The following is a 19,925-nucleotide window of genomic DNA, read 5'->3' on the forward strand; positions in this document are numbered from 1 at the left end:
TGCGCCACCCAGGCGCCCCAAAATCTTCCCAATCTAAAGGCTTTTCAATCATTACATTAGTCCACTAATGAAAAGTGGGATGGGGGGAGAAGCAGTGAGAGGGAGGGAAGGCAGCGAATGACCCAGAAACGGTCACCTGCAGCACAAATACGCTAACACTTTCCCTACCCCAGTTGATAAAGGGCTACACAGACTTTGGCCCCAGCTCTTATCAGCTTGAGGCCCTCAGAAGCCTGAGGACTTCACTTAAAGAGCCAGGCGATAGGGATGGGGGGCAGGGAGACGTTGAATCAGGCAGCCCCTTTGCTTTAGCTACCTCCATGAGACCACCTCTCTCAGATCTACAATGAATTCTATGAACTTTAACATTTTGCTCAGTAAGCTAGTTGCTCTTAATGAAATTCACTCTTTCAATAATTCCTTCAAGGTGCTTAGATTATTGGGATTTCAGGTGGAAATCTGAAGACTAGCTTTCTCCAAGCTTTAAAACTCACTGGCCAAGGTCTCACAGAACAAAATCTTTTAAGAACCATTTTTCGTTTTAGTGCTATTAATTAAAAAGTAAAAAGAATGTATATTCCCCAACAAGTGTTTCCCTGGCCACATATCCCGGAAGCCTAATTGAGGGGATGTGAACTACCCCACAATGGCAGCAAGCAAATGGTCTCTGGCAAATAGCTCATCCGTATCATGTCCCGCCCACACTCTGTTTTCAGGCCCCCAAAGGGCTGCCTCCCTGTAGCCAAGAGCTCCAGTAACTACTATGCCCGCCAGCCTGATGCTTCCACTGCTGGGCAGCCCACAGTGGCCTTCCTGGGTTCTGGGTCCTTGGACGCTCCTACAGGCCACCTCCACTGCCAGAGGGGCCCCAGGCACAGCCTCCTCTCACATTGGGCCACAGGCCGTCTCAGTGCGGACACTACCTGACACTCTGTGGTGACAGCAGCCACTGCCCCTCACTTGCACAACTGCTCTCCTCTTCCAGGCCTCTGCCTAGTTTTTTGTTTTCGGCCCTAAAGCCCAGGGCCCACCCCTCTTCCCTAGACTGAGACCACTGGACCCACTGGCCACACGGGGGGCTGGGCCGCCAAGACTTTTTTTGTTGTTAATTCTGTACATCATGAAGTGTTTTACTTCTTCCTTCCTCATCCCCAGGGAGGCAAGTTAATCCAGGGAGCTAAGCTTGCCCCAGCAGGCCTCCTTCTCAAGGCTGCTCCACCGTGCAGACACAACTGACATCTTTCTCACCCCACCCTGTCCTTCCTGCACTGGGTCTGCACACTGGCAGTTATGGAAGACCATTTCATGCAACCCATTCGGCTGGGTACAGAGAAAGGATATGATGCCAAGGAGCTTAAAAAGGCACAGAGCGTTAGGAGACAAATAGGAAAGCACGCAGACATCCCCCAAAGAACTCTCCGTGGTAAAGTGACACAGGGACGGCATCCTAGGACAGCAGGAGCATTCCGAGTGAACACAGAATTCTGTTTTTGCGAAGATTAGCAATTTGTGGCAGCGGGACATTTATGGGAACCTGTCATGCAGGGACACCTTGGCCTGGAAATCAGCTATTTATAAAACAGGTCTAGGTTTAGGACCAAGAATAAGGCAGTCCCCAACCTTCAGCTTTCTGACAAGTTTCAAATTACTCGGCCTACAAGTGAGAAGCTCCAGAAAGAGCTGTGGTGAGGTGATTGTTTGATTACTAGTTATAAACTAAGAAAATCTATTTGCTATGAAAAATGTCCATGGTTAAAAGAGACTTACAAGCATATACTCCCCAGACAACCAACCCTCACTCACCACCTTCTTAAATATCTTCAGTAATTGAATCAAAAGTGCTCTTGAAACACCAAATAGGACATTTTATTTTGAGACTTTTCAGTCTGTGGTAGGTCCAGGCTTTAATGTCCTTGCAGCCCCTTGAAGTATTTGAGTGATTTGGGTAAGTGAAAATGAGTCGTTTCTTAGCAACTGTGCAAATTCCACATTTTCACAGCTAAAGAGAATGCTCATTTGGATTTCAGTGGAAAGTTCTCATGCAACAGAAAGGGTACTAAGACGATCTAGATGGTTGGGGAAGGCCTACAGACAAGAGAGACTCACAGCTCTCTTACTGTCCTATCTGCAGGGCTAAGAAAAACTGATTATTCAGCTTCTGTAGAAAAATTCAACCACCTAACGGCAATGACAGCGGCGATGGTCGTGGTGGTGGTGGTGTTTTAAAGGCCTATCTTGTTACCGTGTCCTGCTGCTTCCGGGAGATTTTCAATGCATTTGAAGACAGTTTGAAGTTTATAAATGCCTACTGACGGAGAGAGAAAAGAAGCCCTACGTCGGGACTTTCTCCTCTACTCTATCTACAGGAACCTTCCCTTCCCCATCAGCTCCTATGCCCCCCACCGCGTCTCTGGCATGCCCAAACTGCTGCTTTGAAAGATCCAGATCAAGGTCTATCTCAGAACACATCCTTCCTGTGAATGGAGGTCTCACTGCCATTCAGACACACATGCCTTAAAGGAAGAAAAATGATAACTGCACTTACTCTATGCCTTTCAGTAGAAAGACAATGACAAGGCTTCACATCAGAATTGGTCTATATTATAAGCTGTGTGATCTGAGACTAGTTATTCCACGTACATGAGCTTTTTCTTTTTTAAGGCAAGGATAATAATTCTCACCTTATGAGGATTAAGCCAATTCCGTTTTGAAGGGCTTTGCACGTAGAGAGTACTCAATAAATATTTGTTTTTCTTTTCCTCTGTGATTTAATTTGCCCCAGTTACATGAATAGCCGACCACAAAATGCCAGGAGACACCTCAAGGCCACACAAAATTATTTACTAAATGGAAGAATTTAGTGAAACTATTTACTTCTTCATTGCGGTAAAGGCTATCTTAGGGCCAGAAAGTATTTCAAATGATCTCCCAAAGTGCCTATTTTATTACCAGCGAATTGCTTAGAATCCAGGTTGGTATAACCTCATCTCGATACCAACAAGAGAAGAGTTTTTATTCTAAACATGCACAAAACTTCTAATCTAGTATTCTGTTGGAATGTATATACTTCTAGAAACCACATTCAGTTTGCAAAAGTTGGAAACAAATCATTTCTATGGATGGACTTGTGGTGAAGACCTGGACAGCAGACTGCCCAGGTCCAAATCCCAGCACCACCACTTACAAGCTATAGGACCTCAACTACATGACTTCACTACTCCGTGCCTTGATCTCCTCACGTGTGAACTGGGGCTGATACCACGGACTGCTTGGTTGTCATGAGGATTAAATGAATTAAGACAGCTTCTCTAACTCAATGGTAGGAACCCTTACCCAAAAGCCAACGTTCCGCAAGAAAACACTGAGATTGTCCTCATATTTTGAATGGAAAGCAAATATGAGGGTCTATCCAGGACCCTCAATGGGTTTTCTAAAACGTAACACACAGCAAAACTCTAATACGTAATTAACAAACTATCATGTTAAATGCAAAACGCTGTTCAACAAAGATCAAATGACCAGTAAGATGAAGTGTTGTTCCCAGGCAGTGACATCGCACATATCCTCTTAGCTGACACTGGGTGTGTGTTTCAAGATATCCACATCATACTAAAATTGTAACTAGAGGGAAGCCTGGGTGGCTTAGTAGGTTAAGCATCTGACTGCAGCTCAGATCATGATCTAAAGGTTCATGAGTTCAAGCCCCGCATCAGGCTCTGTGCTGACAACTCAGAGCCTGGAACCTGCTTCAGATTCTGTGTCTCCCTCTCTCTGACCCTTCCCCGCTCATGCTCTGTCTCTCTCTGTCTCTCAAAGATGAATAAACGTTAAAAAAAATTGTTTTTAATACTCTTAAAAAATATTTTTTAATGTAACTCGAAATATTTCCCTGACATTTGTGTTTAAAATGTCATAATGAGTTTGGAGGCATACATACAAATTGTCCCTATAAAAATATAAACTAGGGGTGCTTGGGTGGCTCAGCTGGTTGAGTGTCTGACTCTTGACTTTGGCTCAGGTCATGATTTCAATCTTTCTTGGGTTCAAGCCTCGAATCAGGCTCTGTGCTGACAGTGCTGAGCCTGTTTGGGATTCTCTGTCTCTCTGCCCTGCCCCTGGCTCACACTCTCTCTCCCTCTCTCTCTCTCAAAATAAATTAAAAAAATAAAAAATAAAAACTAAAAATGTAATATTGAAAGACTTGTATTCTGTGAAGCTCAGGTATTAAAAAACGAGAAACATTTTTACTGTGGAAACATGTTCACCAAGGGCAGATTCTCCAGGACAGGACTGTGGTAATAAAATAAACTGTGGCCAGCAGAAGAAGGGTGATTTAAAAAAAAAAAAAACAAAAAAACAAAAAAACCTCTCCTCCTACTACTACAGAAAAGCCCAAAATATGTCACTAATTCCAAAGTAGACAATTTTTAACATTTTCCATATATAATGAGTTAGCAATATTTTGAAATTTCACAAACCATGTTCCCTGGATCACTGGCATTAAGTGTTGTGCAAAAGGGAGCTCCTAGGTCAAATAAATTTGGAATATACTTCTTGCTAAAAATTTTTTAGGAAATCATGATACATGCTAAGACATCATATGCTACAGGATGTCCTATGGTAAACTTTGCTTACACCAAATATTATTACCACAAACCCTTTTTAATTGGAACATCTAAAGGTGCCTGGGTGGCTCAGTCAGTTGGGCGCTCTACTCTTGATTTCGTGCCCCTCACTCGTATGCTGGTGCTCGAAAGAAAGGGAAGGAAGGGAAGGAAGAAAAAGAAGAAAAAAATGGAACACCTAATGTCAGTATTCCATACACAATTTGGGAAACAGAGAGATCTAACACTTTGGCTTTTTTTATTGAAGAAATTTTGCTTTAAGAAGATTAACAAAGTATTATTAGTCTCTACTGAAATGTGTAAAAAAAAAAAAAAAACAAAAACAAAACTATTAGAACAGGCTTTTCGTTTTAAAGACACCTAACATGGACTCTGTTTGCAAGTTCCAAGCTGCAAAATAAGCTGAAAAGGGATTAGTCTCTTTCTTTTGCCTGAAAAATGGAGATGATATAACTTCGATCTACACTATAGGGACAGAAAAATTGGTGAAAATGTATTTCTCCAAAGGATCCTAAAATCTTAGGAATTCGGTGATCTGAAAAATAAAACATTACCATCATTTCTATAGACAAATCATTTAAATTTATGCAATAAGTTCTCACAAAAACAATAGCAGCCCTGAGTTGTAAAAATACAAAGTATTTCACAAGGAACCTCTGGCTGGCTCAAGAGCATGTGACTCTTGATTTCAGGTTCATAAGTTCGAGCCCCATGTTGGGTGTAGAGATTACTTAAATAAATTAATGAACATATATGTATGTAACATAGTCTAGTCTTAAAGTATGTTTAAAAAAAATGCCTTCTGTTAGAGAAAAAACACTCCCGCACCCTCCAGAGCTCAGAGGGTGCCCTAGCCACTTTATCTTCCTCCTTGCTTTGAAGAAAGTACGGCAAGAGCAAAGACTGTTTAGTAATACACAGAATAAAGCAAAAGTTTCTCAAGAGGAAAGGGAATCCGACAGTGATGCTGCTTTGGTATGTTAAGGCTCAATGATAGGAGTTATTGGATGGCTAAATGTAACATACTGAGAGGAGAAAAAAACAAGTGTCTCGAACACTAGCAATTAATTTCTATATAGCCTCTGGGATGCTTTCCATATGTACTCTGTGGTCTCAAAAATATCGTGTACTCCAAAATATTACACCTGTGCCCAACAGTCCCTCAGAGAACATACCATAGGGTGTAACCAAACTGGCAACTTTGGTGGTATGAAAGGGAGAACATGTTCTTTACAAGGGGCTGCCCTTTTCTCAGCACTGTGTTCTTCTCAAGTTCAAATCTGCTTGTGCCTAAAATCCAGCTCGAATTTAGATCCTTTTTTGAAAATCATTTTTGAGAATCAAGGATTTTCTTTTGGTGGAAAGAAGAAAAGGCCCTATAATCAACTGTCCTGCACACGATAAAATCTGACCCTTCCCAAGTACCCAAAATCAATCAGTTCACAAATATAGCTGAATTCCTATATATATGCTGCTGCATCCATCTAGTGTTTGGTAGAGTGGAAAATTAAGGCCCCACTTAAAGGCCGTCGCAGTCTGTACGAATAGAAAATATTCTCTAAAATAAACTTACTTAACAGAGCAAGGCACAGGGGTCAGTGCACAGAGAATGTGTATATGCTAGTGTAGAATGTTAAAGTCAAGTTCCAGGGAACAGAGATTTCTGTAGAAGAGCAGCAGGCAAGAAGACCAGAAAGGCAGGTAGGGCCAGATAGAGACTGGAATGATAACAGAGTAGTTTAGTGCCAAAGACGGCCTCACTGTGTGCAAGCCATTCCCTCCACTGAGAATGGGGGGAATAAATCTGAGCTGGCCTAGGATTAGCTGGTCAGTATATGGTCATGTGGCACTAAGTAATTTCTGAGGTTAGGTCCTAAGAAGCTGGCAGGTTCCACTTGACTTCCTGGAAGGCTCACTCCAGGTAAACCAGCAAGAGCATAAGAAGTCTATCTTGCTACCACCACGCCAGGAGGAAGCCCACGCTAGTCATGTAGGGAAGCTGCAAGAAAAGAGATGACCCACCAGGCCAGGTGCCAAACCTGTTGGAGAAGCCTCTGGTGACCCCCACCCTCGGCCCATCTCACTGGATAGACCCCAAGAAAGAACTTGATTATGATGTTCCAGGATCATGAAAGAAAAGTATCATTTTAAGCCACTACAATTTGGAGTGGTACATTACAGAGCAAGCAATCATTGAAACGACCACCTTGACCTTCAGGATTGAGGTCACAAACCAGTGGTGCCTGAGTCAGATCCAACCTACAGGCAGGATTTTAGGGGGACTCACTCAGTATTTTTTAAATTCTAGTTAAATTCTCTACAGAAACCCACATTTTTCTGAGACCTGCACTTTCCAGTCATTCCCTTCATTTATTATATAACCTGCCATCTCTCTATCAAGTAGACAAACCTTTATCTAAAAACTGGGGAGCAAAGGATTAACACTTATATAATTACCTAAATACATCCAGTGTGATAATATCGTATGATTACTATAATAGGGAATTACTCAAAAGTGCTATAATTCAAAATAATTTTAGCAAATACTAAAATATACATATACTCATTTTCAATAACAAATTAAAAAATTAACAGGAATTTGCTTCAAAAAAATAAAACACTATATAAATTTACTTCTACCTCGACCTCAATAACTTCTATCAGCTGATGAGCTGCAACTTTTAGTGTATTATTTGGATCAGAGAGAAATAACAGACACACGCTTCGTAACTCTAGTAAAAACATTAATTATAGAATAAGTCGATCGAGTTACATGTTTCTAGACCACCTATAAATAGCCAAAGTTCCTTACGACTTTCAGTTGCCAACTTACCTTTTCTTACTCAAACCAAATCTCAATTATTCAACGATAAATTATTTTAAGTTTTATGCCTCAGGCCATGACTTCCTCCTAAATATGATACTGAAAGAAAATCGTTTTAGAACCCATTTGAAGAATACTGCAAGCTCTTTCAAAGCAGGAATTCTTATACTTATTCTAGGCTTATCATTTACATCCCCTCCCCACCAAAAAAAGACCTTCACATTTTTAGTTAAAATACCTATTAAGATTTTTTAAATAATTTAAAATTTAAGATATATATTCCACATTAACATATCCTAATGCCTTTATTCACCCAATTCTTTCTATGTAAACTTTCAATTTTATGCTGCTCATCAGTAACCTATAATTCCTATTATTTTCCTCAAAATATGGATGGTATCTGACAGATACTAGCATTCAGAGATAAACCAGATGTCTACAGCCAAACCACCCAAACCAAAACCACTTGCTAATGAGAGTTCAATAACCTTCCACGAAGTTCCAGTTGCTCCGCAGCATGACGTGAAACCATTTCCCACTTAATTCATGACATTTTCTTCTCATCTGACTCAACGAGGATCACAAGAACATGTATCAATTTCCATCTTCCCAACTCTTCCAAAAGAAATGACAAATCTAAACAAGTGCATAATCCGTAATGGAAGGCAGGCACATGACTAGGGGATGTGGAAAGGGCACGGTTGCCGGGATGTGCACAGCTCCTGTGTGCTTTGGGAGCCACACTGTACAGCAGGGTAAAACTACAGGCAGGAAACAAACAAACAAACAAAAAAAACCCTAGCACCTCCGCTTATCAATGCACGAGGGTCCTGAGAGGCAACAAAGAAACACTGAACAATAACCTCCAACTTACTTGAAGATTTTGAGCTTGAAAAACGTATTTGGGAACCTGTTGTTGGGAGCGCAGAACACGTTTATCCATAGCAACAGTACTGCAAATAAACAGTGCTTTGAGTTGTGTGTCTAGTGAAAAGACGCCTATTAAACCATAAAACGGCACAATTGGAAAATTTGTAGCTGTATGGAATGTAAACACCATTTATGCTATAGTTTTCCCAATGGAAAACAGCTTCTGCCTTTCTATATGGCATCCATTCGTCCCCCGCACCACCCCCCACCCACGCCAGTTCACCACCTCATCTCTTCCTCTAGGACTTCTTCCACCAAAAAGTCCAAGGTCCTTAGAGGTGGAAGTAAAACAGCCTGCTCTTGTGAGCTTTTTGCAAGCAGGAGCTGCAGAGTCTTTGGCAAATTGAAATGCAGGTGCAGAGAGGGGTTTGAGAACTGCCTAAGAGGACAGACTCTCTAGCCTGGGGCCCAGGACCCAGGAGGCATTTATAGGATACAGATTTAGAGAAAAATCAGCAGTACGGTTTTCAAACGTGTGCACTAAACGAGACAGGGCACAGAGCTCAGGGGGAATTGGGTGAGGGAACACAGCCCCCCAGATCTGTCCCTGGATATCCTACCCTCGAGAGAGCTCTGCTCCATGAAACACCACTTCTTGGTTATGAAATCAAAAGTTGTTCATAAAGTACATACGTATATTTTAAGGGGAAAGAAAAGGAAAAAGTATCCTTTCCTCAAATACGTTAGTTAATAGTCATATAGCAATCAAGCCGCTCTTCAAGCAACATGAGCAAGACTTCCTTGCCCTACGTGAAATGGTTTCACATATTAAGAGTAACAAATAATTTAGAAATTTCCATCTCCCCAAACTATAAAAAACTACTCAAAACAGGGGCGCCTGGGTGGTTCAGTCAGTTAAGCTTCTGACTTCAGCTAATGTCATGATCTTATGGTCTGTGAGTTCAAGCCCCATGGCGGGCTCTGTGCGGAAAGCTCAGAGCCTGAAGCCTGCTTCTGATTCTGTGTCTTCCTCTGTCTCTCTGCCGTCCCCTACTCACTCTCTTTCTCTCTCTCTCAAAAATGAGGAAACACTAAAAAAAAAGAAAAAAAAAAACCTACTCAAAACAGTTACCAGAGCCTAATAAGGGTTCATTACCTTTAAATCCTTTTTAAGCTTTTTTATTTTTTTTTTGGTATTCTTAGTAGTTATTAAAATTAATATAATTGGAGATATTTTTATAATTTATTCCACAACTATTTTTAAAATCAAGAAGTTATACTGCCTGTGTATTAAAGCAAATATTCCTTTTTGCCAAGCCACTTACAAATCAATCTCAAAAATGCTTTCAGAGCGCCTGGGTGGCTCAGTCAGTTAAGCATCTGACTCTTGGTTTTGGCTGAGGTCATGATCTCAGGGTTCATGGGTTGGAGCCATGCATCAGGCTCTGCATTGGCAGTGCAGAGCCTGCTTGGAATTTTCTCTCTCTCTCTCCCTCCCTCCCTCCCTCCCTCTCTCCCCCCCCCCCCCCCGACCCTCTCCTGCTCATGTTCTCTCTTAAAATAAATAAAAAATAAAAATTAAAAAAAAAAAGTACTTCCAAATTAATTCACCAACAGGTGAAACTTCGACTGCTTACATCATCACAGAAAACTTGTGTTTTTAGTCAAACACTCTTCTAAATATGTCACATATATTAACTGAGTCAATCCTCCTAACAACCCTTGAGTTAGGTATTTTTTCCCCCTGTTTGCAGAAGGAAAAGAAAAAAACTGAGGCCCTTTGACCTTGGCCCTTGCTCAAGGTCACAGAGCTATTAAATGACAGAGCCAGGATTCTGACCCGGATAGTGTAGCTCCAAAGTCTGTGTGTGTAATCACTACACCCTATTCCCTCTCACACTCATTCATTCATTAAAACTTTCATTACCTGCCTGAGGTACTTTAAGGCCTAGGTGTAAGAAACCAAAAAAAAAAAAAAAAAAAAAAAAAAAAAGGCAAGGTCTCAAAGTTCAAAAAACTTACATTTTAGTACACAGCAATAAAAGGAAAATGCAAATTCAACCAAAAGCTCAAGCTGACAATTCTACTTAAGTGAAATGTCTGAGGAAAGTTTAAGATACTGTACTGAAAAGGCTTTATAATAATACTCATCTGTATATTTTTTTAAACTCTCAAAAGCCATATATTTTGTCTTTACAATTAACCTTGTGAAGCACACAGAGCATGATTACACCCATTTCATAGATGATGAAACAGATAAAGGTGGGATGTACTCAACAGCTTAAAAAGATGCCACATCCTTTTGAGGGGTCTGCCCTACCCACAGAATCTGCTTCACTAAAAAGACCCCCAAGAGGTCAAATCATAGGCTTCCTGGGGCAGCTCAAGATTAACTGGGTAAATCAGATCCCCTTTCAAAACTCTGAAATTAGGAAACAGAGAGATGGGTCAGTTTCCTACAAGATACAAGGGGATAGAGGGCAACAAGGCTGGGGCATCCATTAAGAGCCAAGCTTGAGCTTACTTTTTATTGTGGAGATCTTTTTTTTAATGTCTTTTATTTATTTCTGAGAGAGAGAGTGCACGCACACACGCGCTCACACACGAGCCGGGGAGGGGCAGAGGATCCGAAGCAGGCTCCACCCTGACAGCACAGAGCCCCATATGGGACTTGAACCCACCAACTGTGAGATCATGACCTGAGCCAAAGTCAAAGTCTGATACTCAACTGACTGAGCCACCCAGGTTCCCTGAGAGCCAAGCTCCAGCTTAAAATGATAAGATTATAAAGCCAGCCAACAGAAAAGAATAAAGAGTGTCAGTAGAGGGAGAGTAGATTGCTGTATGACCCATCCCTGAGGGGAAAAAGACCAGCAATGCCTCTTCTCCCCAGGACCCAGCTGCCTGCAATAAACCTCATTTTCCCTAAGGACACTGAAGCCTTCTCTGCCAAAACCACCCCCAAACAGCATGAGTAAAGGAGACGGCTTTTCACACACTTTCAGCAGAGAAATTCAGACATTTAGTGCACATGAGTTTGGAAGAGACTCCAGATGTGGTAATTGGCCACACCAGTCTCCATGGTTTCTGTTTACTTCTTGCAAAAAAGGGATAAACTCGGCCTGCTCACACGACAAACACAGAAGTCAAAAGAATATGTCTTCCAGATTATCCAGACAGGATCCCTTGTGCCCCATCTACCCTAATCCACTCCCAACACTTTTATCCATTCCTGCTCCCCTCAGGTGAAGAGTCTCATTCTTTCTCTCTTATCAAGAGCAAAGAAGTCATTAAATACCAACAGCAACTAAAACTTCACAGCAATTTCATCTCAGGGTATTTGAAATGAAAGATTTAGGTCAGGACAGAAATCATCCAGAGGAGAGAGTACAGGAGAGGAATGGCATCACACTAACCCTACACACCTTCTTCCCCAAACCAAGCATGGAGATCAAGCTGCTACCCTCTCCCCTCCCCACGGCCAACACCACCAAGCAACAGTCTGAAGCCTCAAGCGACTGACAAGTAGACAAGTAGAAAGTCTTTTCAGGACCCTTGGACAGACCTGAATGAAGAGGCAGGGGAGAGAAAAGAGAGAAGGCAGACAAAGGAAGTGAGACCTCATAATTCCAGGACCATTCTGGACAAATTGTCCATTCCGGACAAATGCAGGCTCAGCCTCTAGGACGTGGGTGTTTTTTCTAATTTGTCAATGATATTAGGCGTGCAACTAACAAAGAATTTAAAAATAAGAGAATAATTCAATTTGGAGGTCCAGTTATCAAAAACTACTAATGCCTAATTGGCATGCAATCTGGTAGCAATCAAGTGTATCCTTAAATGCATAAATTTTGTGAGTTCATTTCGGAGCAACGCTCTTAAAATTGCAACAAAAAGCAAGAACTTAAAACATAAAAAGAACATAAAACTTTAAACAAGCACAAGCCCCACTTAGAAAAGAGACAAAAGTCAGCAGGCACAGGTGGATAGTATCATCGAAAACAAAAGGTTTTTTTATAGCAGGCTTCAGAGGTTTGTTTGTTTTGTTTTGTGTTTTGCAAGTGGTGGAGGGAGCAGTTCCTGAGATTTATAAATTCCCATATTTGAAAAGCATAAACCTAATATTAGTTCCATGAAGATAACTCGAAACAGGCCCACAGAAATCACCGACTTCTCAGATGAGGGCAGTTAAAAGGCAAGTATCACACAACTCTAAATAAAGGCGAGACTTGCCCAGTTGGAGTACTGGGTGTGTCTTTTAACGACTCAAGAGAAAATTGTGGATAAGGCTTCTAAACTACACAGTAAAGAAGTTTTCAGAAAGGACTCATGTCCTGAAATGGAGGACTAGATTGATCTAGAATAAGTTATCCATTTAGATAGGTTAAAAATGCATTTGGTCCAGGGGCACCTGGGTGGCTCAGTTAGTTAAGCATCAGACTCGACTTTGGCTCAGGTCATGGTCTCATGGCTCTTGGGACTGAGCCCTACATCAGGCTCTGTGCTGACAGTGTGGGGCCTGCTTGGGATTCTCTCTCTCCTTCTCTCTGTTCCCCACCCCCCAAGCACACACATATCTCCCTCCCTCCTTTTCTCCCACTCTCTCTCTCAAAATAAACAAACATTTAAAAAGAATGCATTCATTTATCCCTAAATCCTGCAAATTTAGAATGTCTTTAAAGCAAAGGTTGGGAATAATTAGAAGAAATGTTACTTATTACATAACTGCATTATTAAAAACTCTTTACTATCCTTTTCTTCACCAAAAAATACACATAATCTCAGCTAATACACAAATTCAGAGGGAAAATTTTCTATTCATAAGAGTACATAATTTTTTTTTAATGTCATGGATTTACATAAAAATTCTGAACTCATCGAGAAAGCCACCATGTCCTTCCCTTAATGCTTCTTTGAAAAAGACACTTCCAAGTTCTACGTCCAAAACTGAGTATCGGATCTTGCCCGGCCGATCCTTCTTTCACTCTGGAAGCCTTCCCCAACTAAATAAATGAAGTTGCGTAGGCCAAATCTTGCAACCATCTTTATTCCCACTGGTTCATACACCCAAACCCTCAGGAAATCCAAAAATTCCTACCTTCAAAATATTTCACCACTCTCCACCCCCACTACCCAAACAACTGAGACCTCGGCCAAAGCCACCATTACCTTACCCTCCTGCGTAGTGTGCTTACTTCCATAGTCCAACATGTATACAACAGCCAGAGAGGCTCTTTGAAACCAAAATATGCTCTGTTCCTCCAGTGTACAAAATCCTCCTTACTCGCTGGCTTCCCTCAAGTTAAATTCCTCAGGTGGGCTACAAAACAATCCGATCTACCAGTCCTGTCTTGTTTTCTTCTCCTCATCTCTACTCATTCCCAAGCACTCCAGCCACACAGAGCTCACTCTTTGCCCCTCTGGTGCTTGCTCTAGGGCTTACTCTAGGCTTATGGCTCCCATACTCCCCACCCTGCTCTGCCTTGAAAGCTCTTCCTCTAATTCTTGTCCCCAGATATCAGCAAGGCTCCTGCTCAGGCCTTCACTTTCTACCCTGTGCACCCTCCCTGCACCCCATCCCCTCAGGCAGGTGCTTATCTGTCTTCCTCTCCACTGTAGCCCGGCTCCTGAACACCTGCCTGACGTACAGTGAGCTTAGTAATTACACATAGAATGACTGAGTGACCAAATGGTTATGCTTTTGACATAACTTTATAGAGCCAAGAGATGGGTAGGATTTGAAAATGTTTAGGATTAAACAAAGCATATAAAGATGGCCACCCCCTTCCATTTGGCACACTGGGCAGTTCTTAAAGGAGGAGGGGGGGGATGTTAGGGACTGCAAGGAGTCCAGCTGCCAAAAGAGGACCCACCCATATTCCATCTTGCCACAAAGGTCCGCTTTTTTGCAGACCTCAGTGTGGCCCATCAATGCCCCAAGGCAGGTTCACTAAAAGCAGCTGTCACTAGCTCAAATCGTAAATGTTGCTCCAGATCAAAAGGACATTTCCAAGGTCTTTCAGACGTCAAAGGCCTAAACTTTTCACATTATGGTTCATTTTCAGTTATGCCAATTTTAGTTAATCACATAAATCACATCCAGGTTTCTTAACACATGACGAAATGTGAGCTTTACAGGCATCAGCCCACTTAATCCTCCCAATGAAGTGAGTACCATTAAATTTAACTTACAAGTAGAGAGTTAAACAACCCCTCCCAGGGCCACACTGCTAACGAGTGGGAGAGTCGGGATGCAAACCCAGGCAAGTTGTTCCGAGAGCCCAGAGTTTCAGAGTGTCTGTCACCATGACATAGTGCCCCTTGGTTCCACTTGCCCAACACCAATGGCCTGCAAATGGTGTCAACAAAACAAGACCTTCCATGATGAGTGCCATACATCTGCTCAAGGAAGACATAAACATATCTCAAAAGTCAACTAGAGTTAAAAGTTCCAATAAAGAAAATACCATTTGACACTAACATTTACCGAATATTGACAAAAACTGATATAAAACAAACAGACGCTTTTCTTAAAAAGCCACTCCCTGGGTGGCCCAGTTGGTTGAACATCTGACTTCGGCTCAGGTCATGATATTCCAGCTGGCGAGTTGGAGCCCCACGTCAGGCTTGCTACTGTCTGCAGAGGGCCCACTTCAGATCCTCTGTCCGCACCCCCCCCCCCCGCCGCCCCTGCCCCACTTGTCCTGTCTCAAAAATAAACATTAAAAAAAAAAAGAAAAAAAGTCAAGGGAGAATAGTAAAAATAGACAAAATGCAGTATTCTTTGAAAAATTTGCTTTGCTAAAGCAAACATTACGAAACCTGCTTGAAAATTAACAAGTAAATACTCATAAATATAGCTAGTCCTAAAAAGCGGTTTCCTTTGGAAATATTTGTGTATAAGTCAGCACAACTAACGTTCGCATGTCTCTTCAAACCCCAATGTTTTAAGGAAGACGTAGTTCAAAAAATTGAAATCAGGATTCTGTAAATATTTGAGAGACTCTAACCAGAAGGAGGAGGAACTCCTTAATGAGTCATCCAGTGAATGTGTTCTGATAAAGAAGGATAATGGAATGGAATGGAAGGAATTTTACACTAACAGATCACTTACAAAAATATTAATTCCCTACTACCCTAGCTTCTCCAAAGACCAAAATAAAAGTAAAAAAAAAGGACTTAAGCAAAACTAAAAATCAAACACGTTCTATAAATATTCTAAATCATATACGTTGCCCTTTATACTTTTCAAACAACATAGGAGTTCATCTTACTGGACATTTGATTAAACAGTTAAAAGTGCGTATTATTTGGAAAAGACATAACCTTGCAATAAGCCAAGTTAGACTTCAGTGCTCCCGCCACCAATTGTTAAATGGGTGGGAGAGAACAGGGCCTAATTTTTCCCCTTTTTAAGTTCTGTTTTGCTTTGGTTTGCATTTGAACAGCTTTTTAAAATAAGCATCAACCATCAGCCTTGCACTGAGAGCAGCTTCCCAGTGCTTAAAGCACCAGGTGACCAACCCAACCAAAGCAAACACCCTTTGTACCTCCTCCCCCACCACCATCTTTAGGGGGTCTCTCCTGACCCCATCACACCTCCCTCCATCCAACCCTCTGCCACCCCACCTGTAGTAGGCTAAAGAGGGTGGTTCCCAACGTAACACTAAGTTAAATTATTCCATACTTAATGATAAAATCCATTAAGGACTGTCCTTTCTCCCTCCTTCCTGCCTTTCTTCCCAGCCCTCAAATCAGGGCTCCCATCTTCCCCAATCAATATAAAGAACCACCCGGCACAGTCAGTAAAGCATGAGACTCTTGATGTCAGGGTCATGAGTTCAAGCCCCACACTGGGCATGGAGCCTACTTAAAAAAAGAAAAAAAAAAACTGTCTCTAGGACTCTAATTTAGTGGTGAGAAAGAATTTGGAACCAGTATGGGCAATATGGCAGCCAGCAGGGGAAGCACGTGGGGGAAAGACCTGGTCCCCTGGCAACCTACTGTCTTAGCACCTTTTGATCCTGCTTTAGCATAGATTGGGAGTGATCTGTCCTCTCTTTTATTCTCTCAACCCACTCAAGTACAGGCCACCAACAACAGGCTGCAAAACTGCAAATATAGAATAAAGTCTCCAGATCAGAATATGCCACCCCCTGGCCAAGGTCTGGAACCACAGGTCTTGCAACACCCTAATAATTCCTGGGGTTTGAGTCCTCAACGTGAAAATGACAGGTTTGGACTCAATGTCCCTAAGGTTCTTTCCACCCTCACAATCAAGATCCAAGATTCAGTTCAGATCCCCAGGTCACCCCCAGAGTAGTCACTGGAGAACTTACCAGGTTTGCACAACCCTGATGTGTACTCCCAAGTTAAGGAAAACATGAGGCTAGTGTGTTACAGGCTGCTTACTGCTAAAAGGTTACCAATACATCAGTGAACTACAGACAAATCGAAAATGTTTAATGATAGGTCACAGAATATACTTAAAATAATACAATAACACATCTAAAACACAAGTAGCAATTCCCTTTTATCTCTGGAAATGAATTTATTCAATAGAATACTACATAGTGCAGTTGCTATGTGAGGAAAAGTTCTGGTCAGCTTCAGAATTGAATAGAGTACTACAGCCATTCCTTTGATTTTTATTCCCCTCCTCCACATTTGAGGATTTTTAAAACAAATGAAAGAAGGCATTATTTCAGCTTAAGGCATAAGCATAAGTCATATAAGAACAAAGAAGGTTTTATTGTCACGTTAAACATGAAGGAGGAAATATGCTTCCTGATAACTAATTTACATTATGCTACTAATTTAGGTTAAGCATTTGCTTTTTGCAAGCTTCTAAGCCAATATTTACAATTTATATCTATGACTAGAGGTAAAAATGTTTGGCTAGTAAGAAGGTCATTAAGGGAAAGAAGATTAAAAAAAAAAAAAAAGCCCTTGAAAAATCAGAACAAAGTACACAGAGAGAAAGGTACTCTGTGCCTCAGTGGTCTATAGAACATTTGCCCTTTCTGCCTATAAAGTGATTTAACATTAACCACATTTCACTCTGGCCCCAGAGTACTAACCTCCTGATAAGGACTCCTTTTTGAAAGCTCTACCCCATGCACACGCATACACAAAAGAATGGGAAACATACTGCCACAGGCCAGTGTCTTGGGCTTTTTGCCTAAGAAGTTTGCTTTCTGCGAGGAGCTGGGAAGGGGCGGGGAGGGGGGGAGCTCTAACAACAACAGATTGTACAATGAACAGCCTCCCTGCTTCTTGGCACACTTTCCAACTAGCAGTTCCAGCGGCTGTGCCCTGCGCCCATTCAAGAATTTCAGCTCATAGGAAGTGTTACAAATATAGTCATTTGATCTTTCCACATTTGCAAATGCACCTGCTAAGCAACAAGCCTGACAGCCATATCCCCATGTTCCTTCCCATCCATCTTTACCAGTAATGGTGGGGGCTATCTCAGACGCGGAATAGGTGAAATAAACGCAAAGTAACAAAACCCCTGCCAAACACTTTTGCGGGTGCAGGTTAGGTTCGACGTGTGCGCGACGCCGTTCCTACCCGCCCCCCCCCCCCAACTTCCCTGTCACTTTTTTTTTTTCTTTTTTCCTGGAGCAGGTAAGGGGTTTTTGTTTTGCTCTCGGGCTTTGGAATGCCAGGGGCTTACCTTGGGGTGGCTTCCTCACCAACCTTGCCATGGTTCCCCCCCACGGCCTGGTCCTTGCCGCTGGGGTGGTAGGCAGTTAGGACAACTCCCTGGGAACTGGACAGCCAGCTCATGGTGACAGAAGGGGCATAATTTCTCGGATCCTGACACGGAGAAGGGGAATGAAGTTCCTCTGGGCAGCTCTGCTCATTAGCATTGGCCGGCTCCTCCTCTCGAGGCCCGGCCGGGGCTGGTGATTCACACGGGAGGGGCGGGGCCTCGCCAGTGAAGCGCTGGCTGGCTCTCCAATGAGAAGAGCCGTGACTCAGAGTATTGTTTCAACCCCGGGCAATTCCAGTTCGAGTGGCTTTAGTTAAGGAAGGGCAGAGGGGCTACGCTTTAACTTTTACTGCTCCCTTCCCTGAATTATTCTGATCTGATTAAACTACCAGGTTGTGGACTTTTCTCATCCATGTAAGTACAAGCCGTCAGAAAACAATGTGTTACTACAGAGCTTTTTTTTTTTTTTTTCCTTCCCAATTCCTGTTTCCATCTGATAATTTCTGCTGCTTCATGTAACATGAGTAAGGGCCTTTCTTAACCCCTTCACGTTCAACGTTGAAATTAACCATAGCAAAACCCAATGCACCTGGAGCAAAAGTGTGCAATACCGGTAAGAAGAAAACCTCTATCTCATGTGTCTGGCTTAAAAAGTCCTCATAAAATGTGTATGTATCCCAGAATGCCATCTTCTTTCAACGTAAAAGCCAATGCCAAATTTACCTCTTGCTTTTGTCAAACCACCCTTCGGTACTAGAAAGAGATCTACCAATACTCAGTTACATGTTACTGCTGAGAATAAAAGAAGTACTTACCATTTGTTGAGCACCTACCATATGCCAGACCATCTCTGTGACAACTGTTTTACGTGCATTATCCCTTCAATTCATTTCAATTCTTACACACACACACACACACACACACACACACCCTACAAGACAGGCATCATCACCTGCATTTTACAAAATTTAAGAGAAGTAAAGCTGAGGGGTTGGGGTAAGTTCTCTTGGCGCAGAGAACACATGTGTTCTGTGCCAGAAGCTGCATTTGAACAGAATTCTAGACTAAATTCTGTTCTTTTCAACCAGAATGCTGCTTTTTATCTTGTAGATTAGGAAACGAGCTCAAAAGTTCTGAAAATTACAAAGGATGTTTCTGTGTTCTTTCTCCCCCTCCAAAAAGGATTTCTACTCTCTTCTATATACTTAGTAGTCCGAATTGAAGTGGTTTTTGTTGATTGTGATGGTCTGTTTATGTATCTAAAATTCCTCATAAGCAAGTTTTTTTGTTTTTTTGTTTTTTTTTACTTCATTGCTCTATAAACAGACTGCTTACACTTTTTCATTATTTAAAGTGATCATGAGGGGCACCTGGGTGGCTCAGATGGTTAAGTGACTGACTTGATTTCCGATCAGGTCATGATCTCAGAGTTCATGAGTTCGAGACCCACATCAGGATCTGCACTGACAACAGGAAGTCTGCTTGGGATGCTCTTTCTCCTCTCTCTGACCCTCGCCCACTCTTGTTTCTCTCCCTCTCTCTCAAAAAAAAAAAAAATCATTTAAAAATTTTATTTTGAAAATCGTATAAAAATCATATTAAAAATTGTATAAAAATTTATTTAAAAAATAAAATGATCATGAAAAATAAGTACTTCATTCATGCTTACACACTCTTAAAGTGTTCTACATTTTTCAATCCTCTCTTCTGTGTCTACAGTGAACTCTCATTTATAGAAGTCTTCCCCAAAAAAGAGATAATAGGGGTACCTGGGTAGTTCAGTCTGTTAAGTGTCTGACTTTAGATTTCAGCTTAGGTCATGATCTCATGGTTTGTAGGTTCGAGCCCTGCATTGGGCTCCAGGCTGACAATTTGGAGCGTGTTTGGG

The 19,925-nt window shown here is 41.9% G+C and overlaps 1 protein-coding gene across 3 annotated transcripts in view; it reads right to left on the minus strand.

Annotated features, from left to right (window-relative positions):
* The window catches only part of ARHGAP18 (Rho GTPase activating protein 18), a 124,057-nt gene extending 105,870 nt beyond the window's left edge, over positions 1-18,187 (minus strand). For 2 of the 3 annotated variants that reach the window (XM_032593242.1, XM_032593241.1), the window contains exon 1: positions 17,999-18,187. In XM_032593242.1, coding sequence (XP_032449133.1) covers positions 17,999-18,111 — 113 coding nt within the window. In that variant the 5' untranslated portion in view covers positions 18,112-18,187. The remainder of the gene's footprint in view (positions 1-17,998) is intronic. The other variant, XM_030316315.1, reaches the window with a different exon arrangement.
* Positions 18,188-19,925: the final 1,738 nt, after the last annotated feature.

This window comes from Lynx canadensis, chromosome B2, assembly GCF_007474595.2.
Source record: "Lynx canadensis isolate LIC74 chromosome B2, mLynCan4.pri.v2, whole genome shotgun sequence".
In the NCBI taxonomy this organism is placed as follows: Eukaryota; Metazoa; Chordata; class Mammalia; order Carnivora; family Felidae; genus Lynx; species Lynx canadensis.